Source organism: Podarcis bocagei (assembly GCF_964188305.1).
Source record: "Podarcis bocagei genome assembly, chromosome: 10".
NCBI classification, from domain to species: Eukaryota; Metazoa; Chordata; class Lepidosauria; order Squamata; family Lacertidae; genus Podarcis; species Podarcis bocagei.
The window spans coordinates 23,045,092-23,071,099 of NC_138135.1; the positions used below are offsets into that span (position 1 = coordinate 23,045,092).

Genomic DNA, 26,008 nt, shown 5'->3' on the forward strand with positions numbered 1-26,008 from the left:
ACAAAAACATTTTAGGCACATGCCAAAAAGCATACAGCTAAGGCACTTGCCTGATGTCAATAGGCAGGAAGTTCTAAAGTGTAGGGGCTGTCACACATTTGCATCCCACTTTTCCTCCAAGGAGCTCACGGTGGTTTATCTTTGCAGCAACCCTGTGAGGTAGATTAGGCTGAGAAACAGTTACTAGCCCAAGGTCACCCGGCAAGTTTTTTTTTGCTGGGATTTGCAGCTCTCTGAAACCCAGTACTGTAATTAGAGTTGCCAGCATTTTGCCAATCCTTTTGGTGGTGTTGGGCTAGACTCATTCAAATAAATGAACTCAGAGTGGATCATTTAGAAACCACACTTAGTTTAACAGATGTGCTAACTAGAACTGGCAAGTCCTCTGAGAGAAATTTCCATGTTTTAGTTGTTGTACTCTCCATCTTTTAAATGCACGCATCACAGTCCTGCAGATCTCTGTCTGAGCTCCTAGCAGATTTCACAAGATAAGGAGAGGCCTGGTTAGCATTTTTGTGTTTCAATTTCTGCAGATGCATTCCAGGAAGATAACACAACGCAATGTCAATAGCTGGCAGTCAATTCTGCAAGTCGGCACTCATGAATAACGATGGGAATAGAATAGCCTTACATTAACCAGAAGAAATACATTTCCAGGGAATGGTTGTCTTGTCCTTCCTCGTTTACACCACACATCTCTTGTCTGCCCCCACAAATGTATTTCTTCTGCTTTCCAGATGCACCACCTCCCTTGCTTCCGATGCTCATTTCAAGGGGGCTAGTACATTTGGATGCGGGCCAATAAATTGAAGCTATGTAAATCCTAAAAAGATGTTCTCTGTTTTCAAGTATGGGAGGTGCAGAGCCTGCCTATTCTGAATGGGGATGCATTCCTCTGGAATGAACAAGTCCACATCTTGTGGGATGCGCCTGTATCCAACACTGTCAATGGAGGTTCAGGTGGTTTTAGGGGCTGGGAGTGCTGATTTCCAGCTATAGCTGCTTTTCCAGCTGTGGTCCCTCCTGGGCAGATATGACTTGGCCACTGAACTCCACACAGCCCCCAGAACTGACTATTGCAATGCACTCCTCACGGGGCTGCCATTCCAGACTTAATTTGGTAGAGTCAACTGGTCCAAAACATAGGTTACTGGCCAGGGTTCCATTTAGAGCTCGCATAACCCCGATTTTAAAACAGCCAGTTTGCTCCCATACCAAATCCAAGGTGCTCACATTGGTGTTTAAAGCCTTAAAGCCTTAGATCCCAAATACTCAAAAAGCTGCTTCCATCCCTATCGCTTCTCAAGACTGACAGAGGGGGCTCTCTTGGTAGTTCTGACATCATCAAAAGTCTGGGCAATGGCAGCCTGGGAGGGTTTCCCCCTCCATGACAGCCCTAAATTGAGGAACTGCCTTCCCACAGAGGGGTGGGGGTGTCTAACATTTTTCTCGTATAGCTTTTGCTGTATGCTGAACACATACACCCTGGCCTTTGATGGTTAAGGTACTTTGTTTTGTTTTTCCCAACTCCTCCACTGATTTTATACTCTTCTGTTCCAGCTGCGATGGTTCTTCTTCTTCTTTTAAAATGGAACTGTTTTCTCTGGTTGTTGCTTTTTTAAAATGTATATTACGTTGCTGTAAACCTGCCCTGGGACCTTATGAAGAAGGGCAGATAAGAAATCACATAAAGATAACAAATGACTTCTTCCCACCCCACCCTGAACTGCTGCTATCATACCTCTTGATCTGTCCTCACTATTAACATTTCCTGAATCTTAACTCCAGGACCAAGAGACTCCCTTCTGAATCAGCATGAAGGCCCAGAGCTGGAACTTCTACAAATCTGAGGGAGTTTAAGAAGAATGATGCCTCCACTAGGGGTAACGCCAAGATAAAGAAGTGTTCCTGATAAATTGCAACAGAGCTGAGCAATCCAAGGCCATGTAGTAGAGATAGCCAAATAAGAGAACGTCCAGTAGACTCCTCAGGGTCTCACGCTCCTTCAGGGCCAGGATTCCCCCTATCTAGAGTTTACGTTGACAGATTAGAGCCAGTCACATTATACGGTGTTTACATTTGGGTGGGACTTCACAACTGCCAAAACATTAGTCTTAGATATAATTCATTATCGACTCTAAATGTATTGTTCACATCAGAAGGTGTGCTAAGAGAATTATTTGGAAACTGAACAGAAGGAGAGGCTTACTGAAATGTTGTTTTACATCTGCTACTGAGGCAGGTTCAGGGTCCTTGTATTGTATTGAAAACTTAGATCCAGGGACCTAAGTTTCTATGGGACCACCCGAACCCTTATGTCTCAGCTCAGTCACTGAAATAATCTGCAGGAGCATCACTGGTCATGCGCCGAGTTGGCGAGACTCATTTGACAGCAACAAGAAATGGCGCTTCTATTGTGGAACACTCTGTCAATAAATCTGGAACAGGCACCTTCTGAGCCAACTTTTAAACAACTGCTAAAAACCTTTCTATTCCACCGGGCTTAGACAGGCAATTAATAATACACATTTCTGTAACAGCTGATTTCTTATTTGAGCCTTTCAATATAGTATTTATTGTATACATAAAATTGTTGTAAACCACTCTTGATTTTTTAAAAAATGAATATGTATTGCGCTCTCTCTCTCTCTCTCTCTCTCTCTCTCACACACACACACACACAGAGAGAGAGAGAGAGAGAGAGAGAGAGAGAGAGAGAGAGAGAGAGAGAGAGAGAGAATGAAGGCAGGACAGAGGAGAGATTTATTTGAGAGTTTGGGGCTTATTTTGGTTGTTATAGCCAAATGAATTTACACTGGATCCAGTGCCGGATTTACGTATAAGCTAAACAAGTTATAGCATAGGACCCCACTCTCTTGGGACCCCCAAAAAATTTAAAGGAAAAAAACTGGGTGTACATTTCCAAAATATAAGCTAAAAAACAAATAAAATAAATCCTATTTGTTATGTGCAAATGGCTTTAGATACCCATGAGGTCCATAAATTACCATATAGCATATATTTAACACAAAAAAACTGTTGACAATTTGTTGTTGACAAAGGACAGCTGGACATATAAAGGGCCCCATTACCTTCAGTAGCTTAGGGCCTCATCAAACCGAAATCCGGCCCTGACTGGATCTAAACCACCTCTTGCCTGGTGTATCTGCACACTATAAACTGGTGAAGCTCCTGCTTCGTAAAGTAAACTAAAAACCAAACTGAGGCCTGTGTTGTGTATTTGGAAGATTTGCTTGGGGTTGGGTCTGTGAATCTAGATGCGACTGTGTAAACAACTGCCAGTGTTTAGAAATCTTAGCTCAAGTCAGCCGGCTTAGTCAGAAGCTCATATTGCTGAACAAACCCATCTTGGGAGCTCTCTAAACAGGAAGCTCCATGAAAGGTAGTATTTCTGGCTATTTAGGATTAGTCAGACCCTGCACATCCGAGGTTATTTAGAAAGAAAAGAATATCCCAGCAGGGGCCCGACAGGTAAGGTTCAGTTTAGTTAGAGGGCCAAGCTAGGTGTGATGGAGGCAGTCATATTGTTTCTCCCTCCTATCTTCATATTCGTATCTAAAACATATGATTAATGTAAATAGATACTGTACTATGGAATGCTTTCCCAGCAGAGATTAGGTAAGCATCCTTACGTTAGAAATCCTGGCATCTCTTGAAGAGCTTTTTACACAGGCAGGCCTATGCAACTGTTTATGCACATTTTTATTACATTTACAATAAATTCCCTCCACATTTCCTCCAAGGAGCCCAAGGTGGCATACACTGTATTCTTCCCTTCCCTGTTATCTCCTGACAACAACCCTGTGAGGTAGGTTAGGCTCAAGAACTGTGACTGGCCCAAGGTCACAGCCGATTGGAGACATGAACTAGTCCAACACTCTAACCAAAACTCCACACTAGTTTTATTGATTGCTTTTTAAACTCTGCCATCATATTTTCAAATTTTGTGCTTCAGCTCAGAGATGCAGGGCTCCTGCTTCTTGTCGGAAGTAAAGCCGGTATATATGAGGAAACCTTGAGCCTGATCTAGAGAAGTCGCCCCTACTAGCCTGACACAACGTGCTACAGGACAAAAAGGACATGGCAAACTTGTTTTGCATTGTGTGTTATATCTAGATCAGATAAAAGTCTGGATTCCAAATAATTCCATTTCTGCAGTTGCAGACCCCCTCACTTCTCAGAAATTCTAAAAGGCTGCTCAGCAGACTCCTGTCACTGAGATGTTTGGGTAATCCCCTTTTCTGGGCAATAGGCTTATGCACAGTCACAAGCCTTTGCTAAATTACTATGAATAAAGCAAGATCTTGAAGATGGAAGTATTTAGGAATGAAGGGATATAAAAAACAATCTAGCACATTAGTGCATCTTCTTGCATAAATAGGATTTCTCAGAGTCACCAGAAGGTGTCTCACAGCACAAAGAGAGCACTTTTTAAAATATTCACCTGTATCAAAATTTGCAAAATGATACTAGGTCTTCAGAATTTTCTAAACTTGAGGTTCTCCACTCATGTTTTAAGGTGTAATTGTAAGGTCTTAATTTTACCTGAGAGAAACGGTGCATCACATACTCTGTACTCTACTTTTCCCACAAGGAGGGCCACTAGATCTTTTCCACCCATCGCTTCCATTTTCTGTTGTTCATTCCAATGAGTAAATAATGGCACCGGTGAATTCTGTGTAAACAGTTCAGTGAAACCTAATGCAAAACAGCTGGGCCCAGTTTAAACACAGCCTGCACATGGGTGCAGCTTTCCTTGTGTGAAATCCAGCCAGCCATCACAATGAAACCCCTCATGCAAAGGTTTACGCCCAGCAGGAACCAGCTATTGTTCATCAAACACAGCTAAATTGTTCTTTACAATTGTTCCTCCCAGTGCAGATCTGCTGACCCATTGTACATGAAGGCACAGCACCTCGTAAGACAAAGCCAGCACTAATCTCTGAGCAAACACCCCCACCACAACATATCTTCTGCTCTCTTCTCCCTAGCTAGGGTGAAGATTGATGTAAGAACTTTGAATGTACCTTTACTGCCCTAAGAAAAGTGTATTTCTGTACTGGAGTCCTGTACATTCTTGTGACATGACAGATATACTTCCCTTGAGAGGAAGAGAATGAGTGGGCAGAAAGAAATGCAGTATATTAGGGGAAATTGCTTGCAAAAAAATGTGCATATTGAAAGACATTTGCACTAAGAGGCTGGTAAATTTTCACAAGCACTTTGAAAAGTTCATAAAGTGATGTAGAAAGGTGGAAACGTGAAACTGAGCAAAACTCAAACTGGAAGATTTGCTAGTCCCCCTCTACGTATGACATGAGATAACATCTGAAAGGGGCAAAAGTTCTGCAACTGCTATGCAGTAGTTGCTGTGACATTTTGAGTTTTCTTTCTTAATAAAAGTGTACGCCGCTTGATTGTAAAACAACAACAACCCTCAAAGCAGTTTACAATGCCTGGTTAGCACATAATGCTAAACCAAACTAATACTTAAAAATCACAGCCACTTCACTCTTCCTCTAGGATCTAAACTGTGCTAATTCCGAACTTGTGCTCATAGTCCATCTCCCTCCATACATTTTAGCTTGCCACTCACAGAATTGTAGAGTTAGAAAGGACCCTGAAATTAAAAAAAAATTAAGGTCTTATATATAAAAGATAAATGTTCATAACTGCATATATAAACCACATGTCTGAAACCCCACAGAAAAAGTCCTGAAACCATTTTGTCCCTCCCAAATTGACCTCAAATATTTCTCGGCAAGGTCGAAGGAAAATGGGGCATAAGGACTCTGTATGGGCTCTTGGATACCCCATAAGGGAAAAAGGGCAGATTTTGTTTACAACAACCCCAAGGGTGATCTAGTACAACCCCCTACATGGTTTGTTAGGAGAAAGCAAGCAACGAGTTTGGCTTCAAGCAATGCACTGCCAAGGCAAACCATGACTGAGCTCCCATAGTGTGCCAGGAGAGAGGGGTGAAATAGTTGGTCATGATTTTCTCCCTGTGCCACAGTGTGTTTGCTTGCTAATGGTACACCATCATTTGACTTCATGCTACGTGCAAACTGGGCTGCTAATTACTGAACCCTGAGGGCAGGCAGCTTTTGAAAGAAATTCTGGTCATAGTTTGAAGACACCAGAATACTAAACGTGCAGGAAGAATGTTGTCAGGCCTTGTATTTTTTTCCAGATAGCCTCTAGCTTGCTTTCTCCCCCCCTCCTTTTTTTTTTAACATCAGAGGGAGTGACCAGCATTTGTCAAAATAAATTACATGATTTCCATGATTTATCCTTTCTCCCCAGAAAACCTGTTTAGCAACAGTGGTGGTGGAGCTAGAGAATGGGGCAAGAGAGGTTTCTGCTTTTTGTAGGAGTATAATCAAATTTTGCTTAAGAGCAAATTGTACTTGCCAAATGTGCTTGTGTTTGGCATACTGTATCTCAGCTTATAAAATGCACTCGCACCCCGGTAGAGTATCACCTTTCGCCATTGCAATCCCATGTCATAGAAATGTGCTGCAGCTCAATGGCAGACCATTTGCTTTGCATGCCGAAGGTCCCAGGTCCAAGCCCTGGCATCTCTAGGTAGGACCAGAAGAGACTCCAGTTTGAAATCCTCAAAAGCTGCTGCCAGTCATTGTAGATGAAGCGAGATGGGCAAATGCTCTCTGTATAAGGCAGCTTCCTGTGTTCCTAACTCTGCTTCTAAAGGGCTCTAAGCAGGGATGTTGGTTAAGGGGTGGACCACCTCTTTCAGCCCACCGACTGCATTTCCACCTGGGCAGCTCTCCAGGGACTGCAGGCCAGTGGTGGGCAGGGATGGAGCCAAAAGTCAGCAGGGCAACCCTTGTGCCTCTTGCCTGTGTGCAGTCGGCTGTTTTCCAGACAAGTAGAGTCATAGATTTGTGCCCACACACCTCCACCCTTCATTCAAGCAAGCAGAAGGCATTGCTACAGTGCAAAGACACGAACGTGCAGGGCAGGGCTGGTGAGGGTTGTGGCCTGGAGAGAGGTGGGGTGACCTGGGGAGGAGGGCACAAAGAGACGTCTGGAGGACCACACTGGACCCTTAAGCTCAGTCCCCACTTCTGGGGCATACTGTCTGGGGGTGACTGGAACTCCCGTCTGAGTTGTATGCAAGAATGCTCTCCTAGAGATGGCCCAAAGCAAGTTCTGCCTGGGAGCTGTGAAGTCTAGAGCACAACTCCCAAGTGAAGAAAAAAAAGTAATCAAGCTCAGGCTGGGTACACACCATACATTTAGAGCACCCTCTCAAGAATCCTGGGAACTGTAGTTTGCTAAGGGTGCTCAGAATTGTACCTCTGTGAGGGGGTAAACTGCAACTCCCAGGATTCGGGGGGGGGGGCTTTGCTTTAAATATACGGCATGTACACAGCCACTTGTATTGGTTTCTGGAGCATCATACAGATGCATTTGAGTCCTTTTTGGTACTGTCATTTGTCTTTTCTTTTTTTTTGCATGCTTGCTAGCGCTCATTCAACACTACTAATTCAGAAATATAGCATATGGTTCATTCATGCTTCTACTTACCCTGCTGCTTTCACCCAGGAAAACCTGCTGTTTACTGCTGAATTGGAACAATTGTGTTTTGTCCGGATTGACATTTGCTCCAATTCAGCACAAAAGAGCAGGTTTTCTGGGGGGAAACAATGGGGCAAAGGCAAAACTACTTGGACCCATATCTGGAAAGCATGGGAAAAGCAGAAATCACTTGGACCCATGCTTTCTAGTCATGGGACAAGTGGAAATGTGGATGAGCCCTACGGTTGTGTGTTGTATGTCAATTGCATTATAATCAGGTCAGCCTGGTAAGTGATGCTTCGCCACCCCCCCATAGACCTTTTGAGATGTTCAAACTGTGTCCAGTTAACAAACATGTAGGGTAGAGCCTGCTGATCTTTGACCCCCAGCATGTGCTCATTGAATGCCATTTTGACTTCTGGAACATGGCTTAAGAACATAGGATATTGCCTTATTATACCAAGTCAGACCATTTGTCCACTGTCCAATATTGTCTACCCTGGCACTTGGTTTCAAGGGTCTCGGGCAGAAAGAGGTCTTGTTCGGCACCTGCTGCTTGATCCTTTTAACCTTTCCTATTGACCATGCTGTCTGGGTCTGATGGGAATTGTGGTTCAGGGATTGAAACGGGGACATTCTGCATGCACAAACACACTCACTGTGTGTGAATGATAGGCAGGTCCAGATTACTCAAAGAAGCCCCATCACAAACAGGGAAGACCAAGGGCCCAGGCATTGCAGTCAAATGTTGAACCTACAGCTATGGCTGGCTAGATTTAAAACGGGGATGTTGTTTCTTGTTGGCCAAGCTAGTTTTGTTGTTAATGCTTAGGGCTTAGTGTTGGAAGAAGGCAGTATCATAGTTGAATACATTTAAATGGAGGAAGGGTGCCACACAAATGGATATGAGTGCCTGCATATAATTCAGTACTTAGTTCTTGTATTGTCAGACTGACCTTCCCCTGCCTTTGCACTTTCCTACTTTCTTGCATTCTTTCTTTTTAGCTTGCGAACCAAAAGGCAGGGCACATCTTTTAAATTTCAGAGAGTTTTTAGGTGAAGGACTATTTTTCTGAAAAGCGGGGCCAAAATCTAAGAAATAAAGCAGAGGCTGTTCACCTGGGGATCTCCAAATGTTGCTGGACTGCAGCGGCCATCATCCATGGCCACTGGCCACGTTGGCTGAAACTGTTGGGAGTTATAGTTGAGTTTGGATGGCTACAGGTGAGCCACCCATTTTAAAGAACAGCTACTGCTTGGGAATATGCAGCACTTCAGGTTAAAGCTGTCTCTGTCTCCAGTCCAAAAGCAATCTGTCAATCTGAAAGCAGAGCCGTTGGAAACAGATTATGACTGGGCGTGGGAAAGTTAAGAACTGTATCGTAGTACAAGGGCAGGTAAAGCCCGTTGTTTATCTCTGGGGTTCATGCTGAAGCATAATAATAATGTAAGCAACGCTGGCATTAGGGCTTCCTGCCAACAACTGAATGAGCTGTTCTCTCCTTTGTGCAGGATTAGCCCATGTGCTGCCTTCTAGTTGTTCCTGGACTCCAGTTCCCATCAGCCTCAGCCATCATGACCAATGTTCAGGGATTATGAGAGCTGTAGTCCTACATCAGAAGGCTATCACACGGTCCAGCCCTGTCTTGGGGCTATACTAAAGCTAGACTCAAAGCAGCACCAGTGAAAAGCAATACAGTGGTACCTCGGGTTATACACGCTTCAGGTTACAGACTCTGCTAACCCAGAAATAGTACCTTGGGTTAAGAACTTTGCTTCAGGATGAGAACAGAAATCACGGCGCGGTGGCAGTGGGAGGCCCCGTTAGCTAAATTGGTACCTCAGGTTAAGAACAGTTTCAGGTTAAGAACGGACCTCCAGAATGAATTCAGTACTAACCAGAGGTACAACTGTAGAGTAATGTTCTGTGCTCCTTGTTCATGTATGTTTGCATTTAATAAATAGGATTTCTATACTGCTTAATCATCAAAACCTGTAAGCCGTTTGCATCAAATAAATTGTATTGGAGATACATGGGCACAAACTTGCATTTGCTGCTTTGTAAAAAAAATAATGGGAAGCTCTAACAACAGCGCAATCCTAAACCTATATATTCAGCAGTCAATCCCACTGATTTCAGTGGAGTTTACTCCCCGGTATGTGAGCACAGGACTGCAGACTTAAGTGTGCATAAGCACAGGAGAGGGAACTCAAAAGACAATTTCTAAAAATACTGGCAGCTCCAGTGGGTTCGACACACTCCCTTTGGCTCTCAAAAGCAAATTGCTCAGCAATGCAACAACAAACAGAATTTCACAGCAGGATAGAGCAGGTCACACCCTTGCGTGACTCTCCTGGCTTCTCGGAGAAAGAATGCATTGCTGGGAGGGGTGTGAGGAAGGCTAAATAAATATCTCCTGGCATATACTTAGAAAAACAGCTATTGTAGATGGCCAGGATAGCTAGAAATAAACTAGTATGAAAGGGGAAGAGACTGACCGTTGCAACAACAGAAAAGGAAGATTTATGAAGGCGCATAAACAAGCAAGCAAGTGAAAGTACCAGCCAGATTTGATTGCAGTGAATCTACTGACCCATGATTCCCAGATGCACCACACAGCAGTTAGCAAGGGATTTATTCCATTAATACCCCACCTTTCTTCTATCCTGGACCCCAAGGAGGCCAGGCAGCCACCCATCCAGGCACTGAACAGATGCAGGCCAGTTTAGCTTCAGCAAGATTGTCACCTGGACAATCTACCTAGAGAGTGCTGTCCTCCTTACTGGAGTGAGGAAGACATTTTTCTTTTGAGGGCCACATTTCCACCTGGATGCCAGTGGGTCATACCCAGCAATGGGTGGGTATGGATGCAGAGGGACTCTATTGCTCTCCCTGCCCCACAAGCTGTTAGGAAAGAGGAAGAGGTCTGAACTGATTGCTTTTGAAATGTGGCTGAGGCCCACCTGCACAACACACACCTACCTGAGAGCAAGCCTACTGAACCCAACAGGCGACATCCAGCATTAGTCATACTTCATTAAAATCAACAGTAACAAGTCCCTCCATCTCATTCAGTCTACTCCAAGTACAACCTAGCTAGGTATCACCCAACAGGTCTATTTTCCAAGTAGGCACATACAGGATTGCATTTTTAGGGAAAACACAAACACACACACACACACACACACACACACACACACACACTGATAATCTCAGTGTGGCTGCCCCCGTTTTGCTGAGCAGCGCCCCTGCTGAGATATGACAGGTGCCCACTCCTTACTTTCTGTAAATCACTGAGACATTTTTGTTTCAACAAGCTTTTCCAGTTGTATGAAAAGGTGTCTGCCTTAGGTTTATAAACAATAGAACATGAACACCTACTTTCAAGGTTTCTTTGAGCTGTTTTCAATACCATTTTTAGCAGTTTTAATTGTATGCTTGTAATCACCACTTGAGATGAGTGTCAAGGGCGATTAAAAAATTCATAATCATATTTCTCATTTTTTGAAGAAAAACCAACAAGCCATATTTTCATTTGCTTGATATAGGAAACAGCACACAACTGCTGTGTTGCCAACTTTTTTTATGACCCTGGATCCTGTGCCTTTAACAGCTGCATGCCATGCAGAAAATGAGCAGGGAAAACCTTTCCCAGTGGTTGAAATGAACCAAAAGAAAGCAGCTTCTGCCCGTACTCAAGGGAATGCAGGCAATTTTCATGCAAGAAGAGGATGAAGTTTCGCTCATCGAGTTGCACTCTTGCTAATTGTTGCAGTAGTAGAAACTTGTCAACTTCCCTGCTCCTGTGCCTTTAACAGCAGCAGTGATACAGTGGTACCTTGGGTTAAGAACTTAATTTGTTCAGGAGGTCTGTTCTTAACCTGAAACTGTTCTTAACCTGAGGTACCACTTTAGCTAATGGGGCTTCCCACTGCCACTGTGCTGCCGGAGCATGATTTCTGTTCTCATCTTGAAGCAAAATTCTTAACCTGAGGTACTATTTCTGGGTTAGCGGAGTCTGTAACCTGAAGCGTCTGTAACCTAAGGTACATAGAAATGTGGTAGAACATACTTATTCTGGCAGGAAGATAAAGCAAGGGGAAAAGACTGGACTGCTTCATTTCAGAATGTCATGCTCCTGTAGGGCTGCGAGATGTTCAGCTGGCCTCTGCGCTTGCGCCTTCAATTGCAAAGAATGAGCAGATTCACAGCATGAAGACAAACTTCAACTGCCATTTTCTGCTGCAGATCAAGCGGCTCTTATAAGGCACTGCTGCAAAACCTGGCTGAAAAGCTGGAAGACCAAGCCTGCTCCTAAAGGCACAGGTGAAAAGCAGGGTTGCCTATTTGTTTCTAACAGGTTCCTTACTCCTGTTTAACACCAACTTGAAGGTGGTTTCAGGTGACCTTCCCCCCATGTGTTCCAATACTGTTTGATAGAGACTAGTCCCATTGCCAAAGTGCCTGGCAGCCATGCCCCACTGTCTCTGCATTCAGCACACATGCACCTCCAGTGGTACATTCCTAGAGGCCTTCTTTGAATGCTCACATGCTGGAGGGATGCATAGCTGTCAACTTACAGATTTGAAAATAAGGGCCCAGCAGCCAAAATAAGGGACCTGCAGCCTCACCTGTTCCAGGCACTCCAGTCTTTCTGTCCTCCTGCAGTCTGGTCAAACTCATGCTGGTAGCTTCGAGAACACTGTCCAACCAACTTTGTAACCAGAGGTTCAACTGAATAGAATCTGAATCACATGCACCACAAGGCCTATGCAGCCTCAACTTAAGATGGCTCCCCGGCCTGGCTTTGCACTGCAAAGTTTGCAGCAGCACGTGCAACAAAATGGCGTCCAGCATTCAAAACCCCCCTCAGCTTGCATTAACTAGCCACACACAAGGCATGCAAGCTCCACCCTCCAGTTGTTCTTAGACTTCTTATTGGGTGAGCAACACAGCCAAGCAATACAGTTGGAGCTTCCCTCCTCCCTGGCCGGAAGGGAGGGAGAGGAGCTGCTTCCTTTGAAATTTAAGGGACATCATTTAAGGGACATCCATCAATAAGGGACAGCAGCGGGACATGGCGCTGGAATAAGTGACTGTCCCTTCAAATAAGGGACACTTGACAGCTATGGAGGGATGTGGCTGGTAAACATTTTGCTAGAAGGGAGCAGGGCTAGTTCTTGTGCCCCTCCTGGCCTGCCCATTCTCTGAGCATGTGAGCCAGGTCATCTGAACACCTCTTTTAGCAAGCGATGATGCTATCTCTATGCTGTGATAAACATCCATTTTTTGCAGACCAAGCTACTGCAGCAAGTCAGGACATTTTCCTGTCCAGCTGGCAAACTTAAGGAAAAGGGAATAAATAATCACACACGAAACATGAATTGGTTGAGTCCTCAAACTGAATAGTCTTGTGATTTGGGACACTCACAAGTGTGGCTGTCTAAAAGAAATACAAAAGGGGAACCCCCAAGTTCACAGGCATTTTAAAAATAGCTCCATTGGTACATTCTTTCACTTCCACATTGCTAGAAAGTTAGGTTTTAGCAAAAAACACACACACACATATGCAGCAATGGTCATTGGAGCATTACGCTAAAAAAAACCCACAACAGCCCAGGAAAATGTTTCAAAAGCAGTCTATAAAGAATCTGCCTCCATTTTTCAACAGATCTTGCAGACTAGGGCAGTTTTGTAGGAAGCACTGATTAGTAATTAGGCATAGCAAAAAACAGCAAGCAAAAAAAAAAAAAATCATAGAAATTTCTGAAATCCCATTTTCCTTGGTTATTTAGTTTCTCATAATATAAAACCAGGATACTGAGTTGCTCCTTGTCCAAAAGCGGGCCAACATATAATGTGTGAATGGTTGTAAATATCAGAGTTGGTACTCAAATTATTTACTTTGATGCAACTTGAAGGGCCGCAGGATTTGCAAATGAGTCTTGAGTTCAAAAGGAATAAGAAGCAGTGGTGTAAGGCAGATATTATCTGGGAAGGGAGGGGGCACTTTCTTCTGGTTATCCTTTGGGAAGTATAAAATCAGTCTCTTGGAGGATGCCGTGCAGCTCTTGCTGGTGAGTTAATGCTGAAGATATGGTAATACCATTTCCTGCATGGTCTCATCGGTCCTGAAGGACTTTGTTGCCTACTTTTCAGTCTTTCAGTGAATTGTAGGCTCTTATTGTCTTGTTATTGATGAAATCAGTCTTCTTAAAGTTAGCCTTGTAAATGAAAAAAATAAGAGAGATTAAACCAAAAGAGTTTAAATTCTCCTGCTTTCACAATATTAGAACCCAGGGTCATCCATGAACACATGGAGCGGAGGTGGTTTGGGAAAGATGGATCTGTGCATGATGCAGAAAACGATGTTGGTTTCAGACCTCTCTACAGAGCTGACCACGTGGTTTGGAGGAAGATATGCAAACACTACTAGGCAAACAGCTTTCTGGAGAACTTGCAGGATATTTGGGTAAGAAAAGGGAGACAGGAAATTAATACTTTTAATGAAATGTGGACTACCTTTATTACTTTTTGGTACAAAACACAGACTAAAAGTTCAGAGAAGAAACTGCTTCATTTTATTATGAAACACTGAACTTTTCTTTAACGATTATACTTTTAAACTGAAGTATAAATCAGAGAAAATGTGTCACTGGCTTGTCTCTTGAGGACTAAGGCTACAATCCTAACACACTTAACTGAGAGTAAGCACCACTGAATCCAATAAGGACTTACTTGAGAGTAGACATGGTTAGGATTGTGCAGTTGGAGAATTGACTTTGCAAACAGACCTGTAATACTTAAAATCAATTGAAAAACAACAACTGTGACCAACAGGAAGGTTATCGCCACAGAGCTAGTTGACAGCTTACCTTTTTGTAGGCACTGTGGAGATCGGTATGAGACCATAAAGAATACAAGAGGATGGAGGCAGCTCTGCCGGCTTTGCTAAGGAGGAGAATAACAACAACAACAGCAATCAGCATTATTTGCAAAGCAGCTCAGCTAAGTTAAAAAGAACAGGCTTTGCCCATGGGGCATTGCGTCTCAAAAAGACACAGGAAGGTACACAACAGAAAGGGGGAACGAAGAGGGAGGGAATCTAGGTTAAAAGGTAGGAAAGGAAAGAAGCACAAGGAACGAGACATGTAGATTATTATTAGTTTAATGCTCATTAAATTTATACAGCTGCCCATTCCCTGGGTTTAAAATAGTTTAGACAGATGATCTAAAACACAGCCCAGGTGAATAAAAAGGTCTTCCTTCACCTGTCACTAAAAAGACCATGGATAAAGCAGCAGGTGAGCCTCTCTGTGGAGGCTGTTGTATAGCAGAGGTACTAACCCCAAGAAGACCTTCAATTTGGTACTTGCTCACCTAATTTCACTTGGCAAGGCCACCTTGAACCAAGCCCAGAAGAGGAACTCAATGTCTGTGTAGGTATATACAGAGGAAGGAGGAGGTCTTTAAGGTGGATTTCAGGAAGCAGTGAGTTGCCAAAGAGAAAGGGGAGTTGGAGAAGGGGTGATGCAGGCACAAAATACAAATCATAACCTGAGGTTTAGCAAGGAGGAAGGGATTTTGGCAGAATCAAGATGATGAGAAGGCAAATGGGAAAGAGACTTTAGAGAAGATAGTGTGAAGATATTTAAAAGAAAAAGAGCAGGAGCACATGCTGCAGTAAACCAACAGAGAGCAACAGAGGGAATGTAACAAAGAAGAAATGTGGGCAAAATAAGACACAGAAAAGCCCCGCCCCCAGCAGAATCAAGAATAAAAGAGGGGCAATTATTATTGGGTTGTATCCAATGCTAGTAATGCAAAACAGAGAAGTTAAATATACATGATTAACTTAGATTCCATTAACTTCAATGGGTTTAGGTAGATGAAATCCCCAATAATAATAATAATAATAATAATAATAATAATAATTATTATTATTATTATTATTATTATTTAATTAATTTCTTATCCACCCTTCACCATGAGATCACAGGGTGGATTACATCAAATTTAAAAATACAGTTTAAAAATCAGTTGAAAGCAAATAACCCTACTCAAGAGGATAGGAATGAATATCTGTCTCTCTCTAGTATCAAATGCCATGGTAAAGAAGTGTGGCTAAGAAAAAGGTAAAGCAGAAAGGGAAAACAAGAAGAAATGAGAAAATAAAATATTTCCAGTGGAGGGAGATTGAAATGGATGCATTTTAGGAATATATAAAAGTTGGAAATGGCACAACACTGGCATGGGTTTGAGAACTAGGTCTACAATGCCAGTGATTCTGTAAGAAAACAAAGGGATACAGTAACTGGACCACATAACTGCAGGCAGAAACAGTATCAAGGAAATGTAGTTATCACTTGAGTGCAACCTCTTGAAAGTATTGAAATGTTTTTATATCAATTATACCACTCACTAAACTCAATTGCATGCTGATGCCAACCTAAACAAATACAGTGGTACCTCGGGTTACAGACGCTTCAGGTTACAGACTCCGCTAACCCAGAAATAGTACCTTGGATTAAGAACTTTGCTTCAGGATGAGAACAGAAATTGCAAGGTGGCGGCGCGGCAGCAGCGGGAGGCCCCATTAGCTAAAGTGGTGCTTCAGGTTAAGAACAGTTTCAGGTGAAGAACGGACCTCTGGAATGAATGAAGTACTTAACCTGAGGTACCACTGTAATTGCTCACAGCAGAGCATGCCAAGTATTGCCCTGAAACAAGGTAGTTCTTTCGCACTGCCGGGATACCACACAGGGATCTCTGGACAGCAGGACAATGCTGGGGACACTGCTTATTTTATGCTTTTTTGGGGGGCGGGGGGGCAGGCAGATATGAAAGTGGCTCACCTGTCACTTAAGCTGATGTTCAGAACCTTTGAGATGCCATCAGAGTTCAAGAGAAGCCGAGCATTCTGGGAGCTGTTCTGAGTCAGGTTGTATAAAGCGTAGCAAGCGGAAGCCGTGGTCTCGTTGGCAATGTCAGAGGTTGGGGCAGCATCTGGAAGCACGGCAACCAAATCTGGCAACACTTCTCTGGCTAGAAGGTGAAACATGATGTGCCCTTAGAATCCTCAAGTCTAAAGCTCTGCAGCTGTCTGCTCAAACAGTATCCAGCAAGTAATATTCAGCATTTTTAATTTGCAAAACACTTTAGATGGAGTTTTCTTTAAAGATGCTTACTCCACAAAAACTTTATGGGGCATGGCACTTTTTCATTAGGTTTATCCAGAGGTTGGCTTCTGTTTACCAGTGATCCACTGTGCATCTAGGGCCCCACTCACCAGGATGAGTAGAAGGGCCCCCTGCGATTATCTGAGGACTTTTTAAAGGTGTCCCCTCCATGAGAGGTCCGGAGGGTGGCAACATGAGAGGGGGCCTTTTCTGTGGTGGCTCCCCGCTTGTGGAATGCTCTCCCCAGAGAGGTTCACTGGCACTGCCATTACATATATGTAGGTGCCAGGTGAAAACGTTCCTCTTGATTGATTAAACCATCTATGGACTTTAAAATGTGCCAGGATTATTTGTTCTGGAGTGGGGCACAGCAGAAGTGGTGCCAGTCCAATCTTGATTCCCTAGTGTGAACAGGATTTGAATGCTATTATAGAGCTAATGGAAACAACCAGCACAGATGAAACAACACAGACTGAACTTCCATTATCATCCCAGATAGAAAACATTAAGATGAATCAAGTCCACACACGCAGCTGTGATTGTTTATTAAGGCAATCCTTTATTATTCCTATTATTAATGGAAGGGGATTTTCATCAAGCTCAGCTTTCTTTATATACTTACAATGCATTTAACAGTAATCTGACACTGAAGTAATTTTGGCCAGTCATTGCACATTTATTTACCTATTTCATTCTGCAGCGAGGTGTTGCGAGACAAGTTCCTGAGCAAGGAGACGGCCGTTTTCTTAACACTTGGACAGCTCACATGCAGCATGTTTCGAATACTTGGGAGACCGTTGGCCTTCTTGACAATGACTTGGGCTACTCCAAATGGCATCTGTCAGAAAACACACACAGCTTCTTCAGGCATAAGCGAAACCACCAGCACGGCCAGTTGTCAGAGATGATGGGAGTTGTAGTCCAACAATATCTGGAGGACACCATGTTGTTCAAACGTGTCTACACCATAGACATGGCAGGTTTACAAACCATTCCCTCTCTCAAGGACAGCTTCTGCTCTATGGTAAGCGAAAGGAATTCTCAGCTCCCATATCCAACTATAGTTCCCAGGATCTTTTTGGGTGCAGCCATGCCAGCTAAACTGGTCTAAACCAATTATAATTTCATTGCATGCCACTGAGAGACATTAGAGCTAATTCAGTTCCAGAGCTGTACTAGACACCTAATAGGATGTCCCAGTTCCATTTCAGCCTTTGCAAGGTGCTCCCGCAACAATATTGCCGCCTGCCCCCTACGCACAGCAGATAAGGAAAGGGAATAGCCTGGTCAGAAATAGTGCAGCTGGTCTCAGAAGAAACTTCTTTGGTGGATGCAGCAGCACTGATGGCTGCTACTCAACTAACATTGGAGAACGGAGTTAAGTGGCAAAGGCACAGCAGGAGAATGATGTGAGATCCAGCATGGAGCGGTATATCAGACTAGGACAGAGATAGGGAACCTGTGCTGGACTACAGCTCCATAAGCATTGACCATCTGGGCTGGGGCTGATGAGAGTTGGAGTCCAGCAGCTTCTGGAGGATCACAGATTCTCTGAACAGGGTTGTTGTGAGGATAAAAACATGCCACCTGAAGCTCCTTTGAAAGAGGATGGGGTAGAAATATATATATATATATATAATGCACAGCACAGGGGACAGTGATGGCCTCAGGTTTGTGTGCGTGTCTGTTGGCAAGGGGCCCCCTTCTCTTCCTTCCTGCAATTGCCGCCCTGTTCTGCCTCTGCTTCTAGTAACTATCTTCCACTGCTGCCTTGGGAGAAAATGGCAGACAAATGAGTTGGTGGCAGCTCTTGTTCCTTCTGCTGCCTCTCTTCCATTGTTCTCTGGCCCTGTCCCTCTGGAGGCAGAGAGATGAAGTGGGTGAAGAGGTAGCCATGGCAAGAGAGGACCACCACTGGCACAAGGGAGCTCTGGCAATCAGCAGTGGAGCTTCCTGTTGAGATGGGGGCCCAACAATTCCAACCCCTGACTCTGGCCCTGAAAGTTTAGAATCAGATCTCCTTTACTGAACAATGTGAAAAGCATTTCTTCAGATGATATTTACTGGAAGATCAAGGAGGCAAAAGTAGTTCTCCCTCAGGTCATAGTCCAGTGCTGTAACCATTACACCTCACTGGCTCTCTGTATTGAGAGCCAATACAGCAGGAAACTGTAAATCCGTCTCATGAGGTCATCAAAAGCATATTGAACTACAGGGGAGGGGCTGAAAGGAAAGAAAGATAAAAGGGTGAATCCCTCTCTTTCTACTTACAGGTCCACTTCCCGCTGTGAGGTTCTGCAAAGCTCCCAGCGATGCTTCCTGGGTAAAGTTCCTTGTGCTTTTTGCTATTAAGGACAGATATATCCTTATCAGGGTGGAATGCCAGAGGGTTTCAACACCTCGGGGGTTGCTCTTTTCCTCAGGGAGCGGCAGGTCCTGCTGCTGCTAAACATGCAGATGCATTAAACAACCAGAAACAAAACAGTTAAAACCACCCCCAGTAAGGCTCACCTTTCTGGATCTAACCAAAAGGAGCCCAGCGCTAATGCCTCCTAACAATGGGCTGCCAATCCTAAATCAGTAACCCTGAATCAGAGTGAAATGCTGTCTGAAAATCCTTGCAGGATGAAGCTCAGCAGGTACTAGATGTTAAGCCAAACCATTTTGTCCGCGAGTCCATCGCAGCATCAGAAAGGACCACAAGGCCGTCTATTTTACCGTTTTTTCACTCCATAAGACACACTTTTTCCCTCCTAAAAAGTAAGGGAAAATGTGTGTGTGTGTCTTATGGAGTGAATGCAGGTGGGAGGCAGGCGGGAAAAGCCCCCAGCTCTTGGCGCTCCACGCGGCTCGTGAAAGGGGAGCGCTGAGCAGAGCCTGGGATGCATACAGGCTCTGCTCAGCGCTCCCTTTAAAAATATTTTTTTTCTTGCATTCCCCCTCTAAAAACTAGGGACAGGTCAGGTGCATCTTATGGAGCGAAAAATATGGTACTTTCCTCGCTCTGTGTAGCTGAATCAATGAAACACATTGCCAGCTGTGGCAGGAGCTGCCATGAACCTCTCCCCCTGATCTGGATGTTGTTGCCTTCAGAGCAGATGCTTCTGGAGAAGCCTGGCAGGAGCACTCTTAAAGGGTTTCAGACCAGGGTCTTGCACAGCCCTACTCTACCTGGAAATGGGACCTTCTGCATACAAAACGTGTCCTCTGCACACTAGGCTGCTTGAAGCTCCTTCCCCCAAATAACAGCCCTCTATTACCTGCTTCGCTTTTCTGCTCCTTGTTCCAAAGCATCCAATGCTGCTGTCACTAGTAGGAACATTTCTTCTTTGCATGTAGATATTCTGTGCATAGCTACCAGGGAGTTCGGACTCCAGTTGGTAGGAGAGATTGTGAAGGATGCACACACAGTTCTCCGTGGCCTGGATGGGAAAACAAATGTGCATTATTCTGGCTGTGTAAATAACTGGAAGCAATCGCTAAAGACCTGCAATGCACTTTTGTAACTGGCGCTTAGATGTCTGGCATTAGAATTTCAGAACATTGCACTGCTGTCTTGATTTTCTCCAGTGGTAGCCCAGGTGAAAAGCGCCCCAAACATTTAATGTCTCAGGTCAGCTCTGGATCCTGAGTAGGGCAGCCTTCCCTCATCTGGTGACTTCCAGATGTTGCTGCACCACAATCCCCATCAGCCCCAGCTGGCATGGTCAATGGTGAGGGATGATGGGAGTTGTAGGCCATTGACATCAGGCACAACATTGGTTATTTCTGTCCTAGAGACTCAGAAAATCCCTTCATTTGGAAAGCTTACCTTATCATCTGGCTGGTGGTCTGCGGTGGTGCCTTGGATATAATACACCAGCGATTCAATCAACCCTTCACATTCTCTCATCTTTTTCCTCCCTTCAGGGCCAGCAGAGCTCATGTTTCTACAAAAAGGGAAATAAAATTGGTTACAAGGATGCTGTACAATCAGCTTCAGCTCTATGACAGGTTTCTGTTTCTGTAGCAGAGGGTGCTAGTCCCTGTGCAGAAGGGCTCCAACTTCAGGTTGCTACTTAAGAATACACGTAAAAGGCAGGAAAGCAAACTCAGCACTGAAAATGCTCTGGTTTATACAGGAGGAAACCAGCTCTTCAAACAGCCAGCAGGGAACGCCAATGCAATGCTTTGCTTGCACTGATGATGCAATCTGTAAAGATGAGAGCTGTGTTGTTTACCCTAGATGGGCAGCCTGACCCTGCAGACTTAGGCATCCCTAAGCCCACTGGAGTCAATGAGCTCAGGCACACCTTCCCAAGAATTGGGTTGTTAAAGTTATAACTCATCCAAATGCTGTTGTGTCTTGGGTGGTTATCCTGACCCAAGCTCCTTAAAAATTTCTAACAGGCCAGAAACAGCAAGAATTTTCCTACCATAAGACATAGGATCTACAGGGATGTTTCCAGCAATTTGGTCCATATTTTTGCTTTCCATTATTATGCAAAAGCTCTTTACTAGTCAATGTGCAAGTACCACTGGAAGCTACATAGCACTATTGATGCAACATACAACAGACAATACAGCAGCACAAAGAAAATACACACGATTTAGGGTCCATCTCGATGAAGGAGTCCGTTCTTAGGTTGATTCTAGTTACAATTAAATCCCCCAAAGCTTCCACCATTGGGCAAGGTCACCACATATGCCACAGTGTGCCTTGGAAGCCACATCCCCTCTAGCAAAGCTGTTTATGCCTCCTTGCGACTCTAAAGTACCTAACTGGTGTATAATTGGGGATTTGAACTTATTTCCTGTGTTTCATTAAAGCAAGCACGTATCTAATAGGTATCATGTTATCTGCAAACGTCCTCTTGAGAATTCAATCCATGTTTATAGGGGAGCAATCCCCTTTGAAGACCGCAAAGTGTATTCATCAGTAAATATACATAGGATTGGGCTGAAAATATGACACTAAGAAACTTTTTTCTTCAGCCTCCTGTTGATTGGCTTACCTCTTTACAAATAAAGGTTAAAAAGTGTGTGTTTGTGTGTGTGTGTGGGGGGGGGAATCAGAATCTCACATCAGTGAACCCATGAATAAAAGAAGGCAAAATACATCACTAAAGCAAGTTAAAACACTAGTTTTTAACAAATGGCAAAGTGTGGTGTAATTACAGTTAACCATAGGGAAAGCCTTGATAAAGGATCAGAGTAGTGTCTTCTGATCTCCTGCCCCAGCAAAAACTGCATTCTGAACCAACTGAAGTTCCTGAGCTCTCCTCTCGGTCAGCCCTAGCCTAGTTACAGTGGTACTTCAGAAGTTTAATAGAATTCGTTCCGGAAGTCGGTTCAACTTCCAAAACATTCAGAAACCAAAGTGTGGCTTCTGACTGGCTCCTGCAATCGGGTTCCAAAGAACGTTCACAAACTGGAACACTCACTTCTGGGTTTGCGGTGTTCGGGAGCCAAAATGTTCAACTCGCAAGGCGTTCAGGATCCAAGGTACAACTGTACTTCCTAACACTCCCTGAGGACTTTTCTTCTTCTTCTCCTCTCTATAAACTTCCAGATCATTATTAGCCCAAAAGCAGCCACCACTGTGCTCTGTTTTACACAGAGATGCCTGCTGGAAAGAACATGTTCTTTCTTTTGCCAGTTTGCAAGCTTTGTTGACAGTAGCATGTTTGCCGTGGCCTTGCTCATGCACACACAGAGAGTTTTGTAGGTATGCCAGAGCTAAATAAAACAAAAACGATAGGGATGGAGTTTTCAGCACTGATGCTTGAAGAGCAGTGCAGTGGGCGGATTTCAAAACAAAGTGAGTAGCTGCAGTTACAGAACAGAGATATTGACAGTGGCCCTGCTGCTCTGCAACACGTGCATTTCTCTCTCTGGGGGCATGGCTCTGGAAATACAATGGTTCTGCTGATTTTCTGGGTGGTTCAGCTTGAATGGGAAATGCTGAGCCACGAACAGCACATATTGGCTAACATCTGTGACGTCACAAACACACTACCCTCCTCTAATCCCTGGAACAGTGTTGTGCCACTTTTTTTTTTAACAAGGCAGATGGTACCACCTGGTGATGTGGGGATATGTGAGACATAGGGCTGAAAAGGAGGAGTTTGACTTACTGGTATGTATATCTATCACACATGTTTCAAAACTGGACTTGTGCTATGGTGAACAAGCTGCTACGTGCTTTTTTAGTAGCTTACATTTGTTACCCAACTCAGCAGCTGGAAGATGGCATACAACTCCCAGCCTCTCCTGGTACTTTTGTTTTTGCTTTTTTGGCTACAGAACAAAGATGTTGAGATCTGAGCATGAGAGAAAGAGCAGGACTTGCTTTGTGTAAATCGGCTTGTTTAACAGCTGAGGCAGAACATTTTAAGGAGGTAAGCCTTAACAAAAAAATTTAAACCCCTACAATTTGAATGAATATTTCATGCCAAAGAGAAGATCAGATTCTTTAGTGTTTATAGTGTAACAGAAAGCCTTGTGTTGGACACAGTGCCAGTTATGCAGTAATTAACACAAACACCACAACAAAGGCAAAATGTCAAACATCTATCTAGTACTTTGAATGTCTAAGGAAATAAGTTTACTTTGCTTCCCAAATTTATTCCACAGTTGGAAAGTGAAGCAAGCTCAACAATAAAAAACTGCACTCAGACCATGTGGTGGGCCGGACTATATTTTGAAAAAAAAAAATGAACGAATTCCTATGCCCAACAAATAACCCAGAGATGCATTTTAAATAAAAGGACACATTCTACTCATGTAAAAACAAGCTGATTCCCAGATCGTCCATGGGCCGGATTGAGAAGGCGATTGGGCTGCAGGTTGCCTACCCCTGGGATAAACATATTGATGTACCTTGAGAGGAGCAGTATATAATTAAGAAACTGGTATTTGTTGTGCCATTCACAAACTTCGCTCCAATATCAGTTGTAGGAAATGAGGAAATGATAACTGTGTACACAGAGAGGCGTGTTCCTGCAAATCAGGTACTGGGCCTCTATAACAGCAGCTGTGTTGATAGCTGAGGGAGAAACACACACACACACACACACACACACACACAGGCATCGTGTCCTGGGTAGGCAAGGCGAGTGAAATCAAAAGGGACATGCTTGTTGCCTAACCATCTAACAAAATTGGTTTTACTATTTAATGAGCTTGTCGAAGACTTACACAAATTCTGCCTACAATAAACTGCGTGTATGGCTGCATTCACATGGCAATTTGTTCTGTTTCCCTAACTGTTACTTTCCGTATTATATTTGAGTCTTCACACGATGTAAAACCTACTTCTGGAAATATGGTGGAAGTCTTGTGCTCATTACTGTGTTAACTGTTCTCCAGAAATTTGCTTGCAACTCCATTAACCAAGAAAGTTGTGGGTGTGAACTGATGGGATTAGGGGTGGTATACAGGCAAACTGTTCTTTCTGGCCATTTTAATGGGCAAATCATGGAGGAACAGGAGCACGCATGCGCAGAAAGGGTGGGGGAGCAGTGACATTGCCCAATGACTTCTGCTGTTGTGCCACACCAGGCCCACTAGTGTGGGAGCCTGCACTTCTAAATTTGCCACTACGCTAATATCAGGAATTCCCCTTGGAAAGACAGTATGTGACATGGCACAGTGTCACTCTCAAGCAGACATTGCATAGGTTTGAATTTCACCATATAGATCCACCACTGGTCAAAGCATTGGCAAAACTGTGTAAAAGAAGAACTTCAAAATCTTCTGTCGTCTTATCTTAACAGCAAGAGCATCCTACCCTCGCTGAAAATTACTACAATTTTGTTTTTGCTGGAAAGCAGGTCAAATAATTTAGCCCAGCTGTTATCTCTGCAAGTCTAAAACCTTTATTAAGAGCAGCTCAGGTGTGTTATGCATAATGTACCATTACATCAACAATATAGTCTTCTTTATGCAATATAGGCTGCAGGCTATAGGTTTTAAAAAACACCTGAGCAGCAAATGTATCAGCTATTACAAAAGGAAGAACTAATTAGGGATTTGTAATCTGGCAGATGTACAAGTAGTTAGGTAAATTGTTTGTTAGCAGGTTTCCCTGTGTGCTCTGTCACCAGCTTTTGCAGATCTCTTTTAAGATACACACCGCAACATATATAACTTCACAAAGTAGAAAGGCTCTGGGAATGTTAATTTGGCATTCAAAAAGGATATTTTTAGTGCTCCAGAAGCCTGCAGCTCCGCATATGCTTAGTGCATAAGCAAGGAAATAGAGAACATTTTCAGGGAAAACACAATTGCCCTCCCTACAAGGCAATGCAGCAAACCCGTGTCTGTATTTTAAAATCTTAGTTGGCAAACTATAGCTTAGATAGCATCCCTTTAAGCAAGGAATGGGGAACCTTTATGTTGCTCAGCTATACCTCTCATCAACCACAACACAGCCAATTGTCAAGGCTGATGGGAGCTGTAGTCCATATGGAGGGCCAAGCACCCCCCACTCCTGCCTTATGTTTTCATCTCTGCAATAGCAAAACATCAGGAGAAGGCAGGAAGGGATTTCCCCATTGTAGGACATTCTGTCCTTGGAAGATCTTTTGAACCTGAGCTGAGCTATATCCAGGCAGCAGTGCTTTCAAGGGTCCTGGGATAAGGGAAATGGTAGTTAGTTGCCTGCTTTGTGAAGTTTAAGAAGCAGGTGTAGGAAAGATCTTTTCAAGACAGGCAGGGTTCAGAACTGTCAAGGTTACAGCTTAATTCCGTACAACACAGTAATTAGAATGCCAGCTTTTATGACACTGAAATTCACTCATTGTGAAATAAAGCATATATCTGTTTTATTACAGTTTACTAAAGTGAAGAGCCTATGCTCTCTCTCTCCCCCCCCCCCGGTTAATTATTCTTTGCAGAATTACATCAGTGGCCTTGTAGCACTCCCACAGCCAGGCGAATGTAACTGAATCCGTTCAGCTACGACTGTGTGCAACAGAAACACTGTTTGCTTCCTTGTGCAACCAAGGATCAAGGACCTGAGAAACAACAACAACCTTTTCCATGGAAATTCTACCCTCTGATGACTGGACATCCTGATAGCTGGCCTCTGCAAGGTAAAGGTAAAGGGACCCCTGACCATTAGGTCCAGTCATGACCGACTCTGGGGTTGCGGCGCTCACCTCGCTTTTTTGGCCAAGGGAGCCGGCGTACAGATTCCGGGTCATGTGGCCAGCATGACTAAGCCGCTTCTGGCGAACCAGAGCAGCGCACGGAAACGCCGTTTACCTTCCCGCCGGAG

At 43.9% G+C, this 26,008-nt stretch overlaps 1 protein-coding gene across 2 annotated transcripts in view; it reads right to left on the reverse strand.

The window, feature by feature from the left end:
* Nucleotides 1–12,951: 12,951 nt before the first annotated feature.
* PKP2 (plakophilin 2) overlaps nucleotides 12,952–26,008 on the reverse strand; it is a 56,349-nt gene continuing 43,292 nt past the window's right edge. The window contains exons 7-13 of one of the 2 annotated variants that reach the window (XM_081212040.1): nucleotides 20,558–20,675; nucleotides 20,007–20,168; nucleotides 19,018–19,191; nucleotides 17,431–17,584; nucleotides 16,423–16,612; nucleotides 14,443–14,518; nucleotides 12,952–13,791 (exon numbers count right to left, since the gene is read on the reverse strand). In XM_081212040.1, the coding sequence (XP_081068166.1) occupies nucleotides 13,723–13,791; nucleotides 14,443–14,518; nucleotides 16,423–16,612; nucleotides 17,431–17,584; nucleotides 19,018–19,191; nucleotides 20,007–20,168; nucleotides 20,558–20,675 (943 nt within the window). In that variant the 3' untranslated portion in view covers nucleotides 12,952–13,722. The remainder of the gene's footprint in view (nucleotides 13,792–14,442; nucleotides 14,519–16,422; nucleotides 16,613–17,430; nucleotides 17,585–19,017; nucleotides 19,192–20,006; nucleotides 20,169–20,557; nucleotides 20,676–26,008) is intronic. The other variant, XM_081212039.1, reaches the window with a different exon arrangement.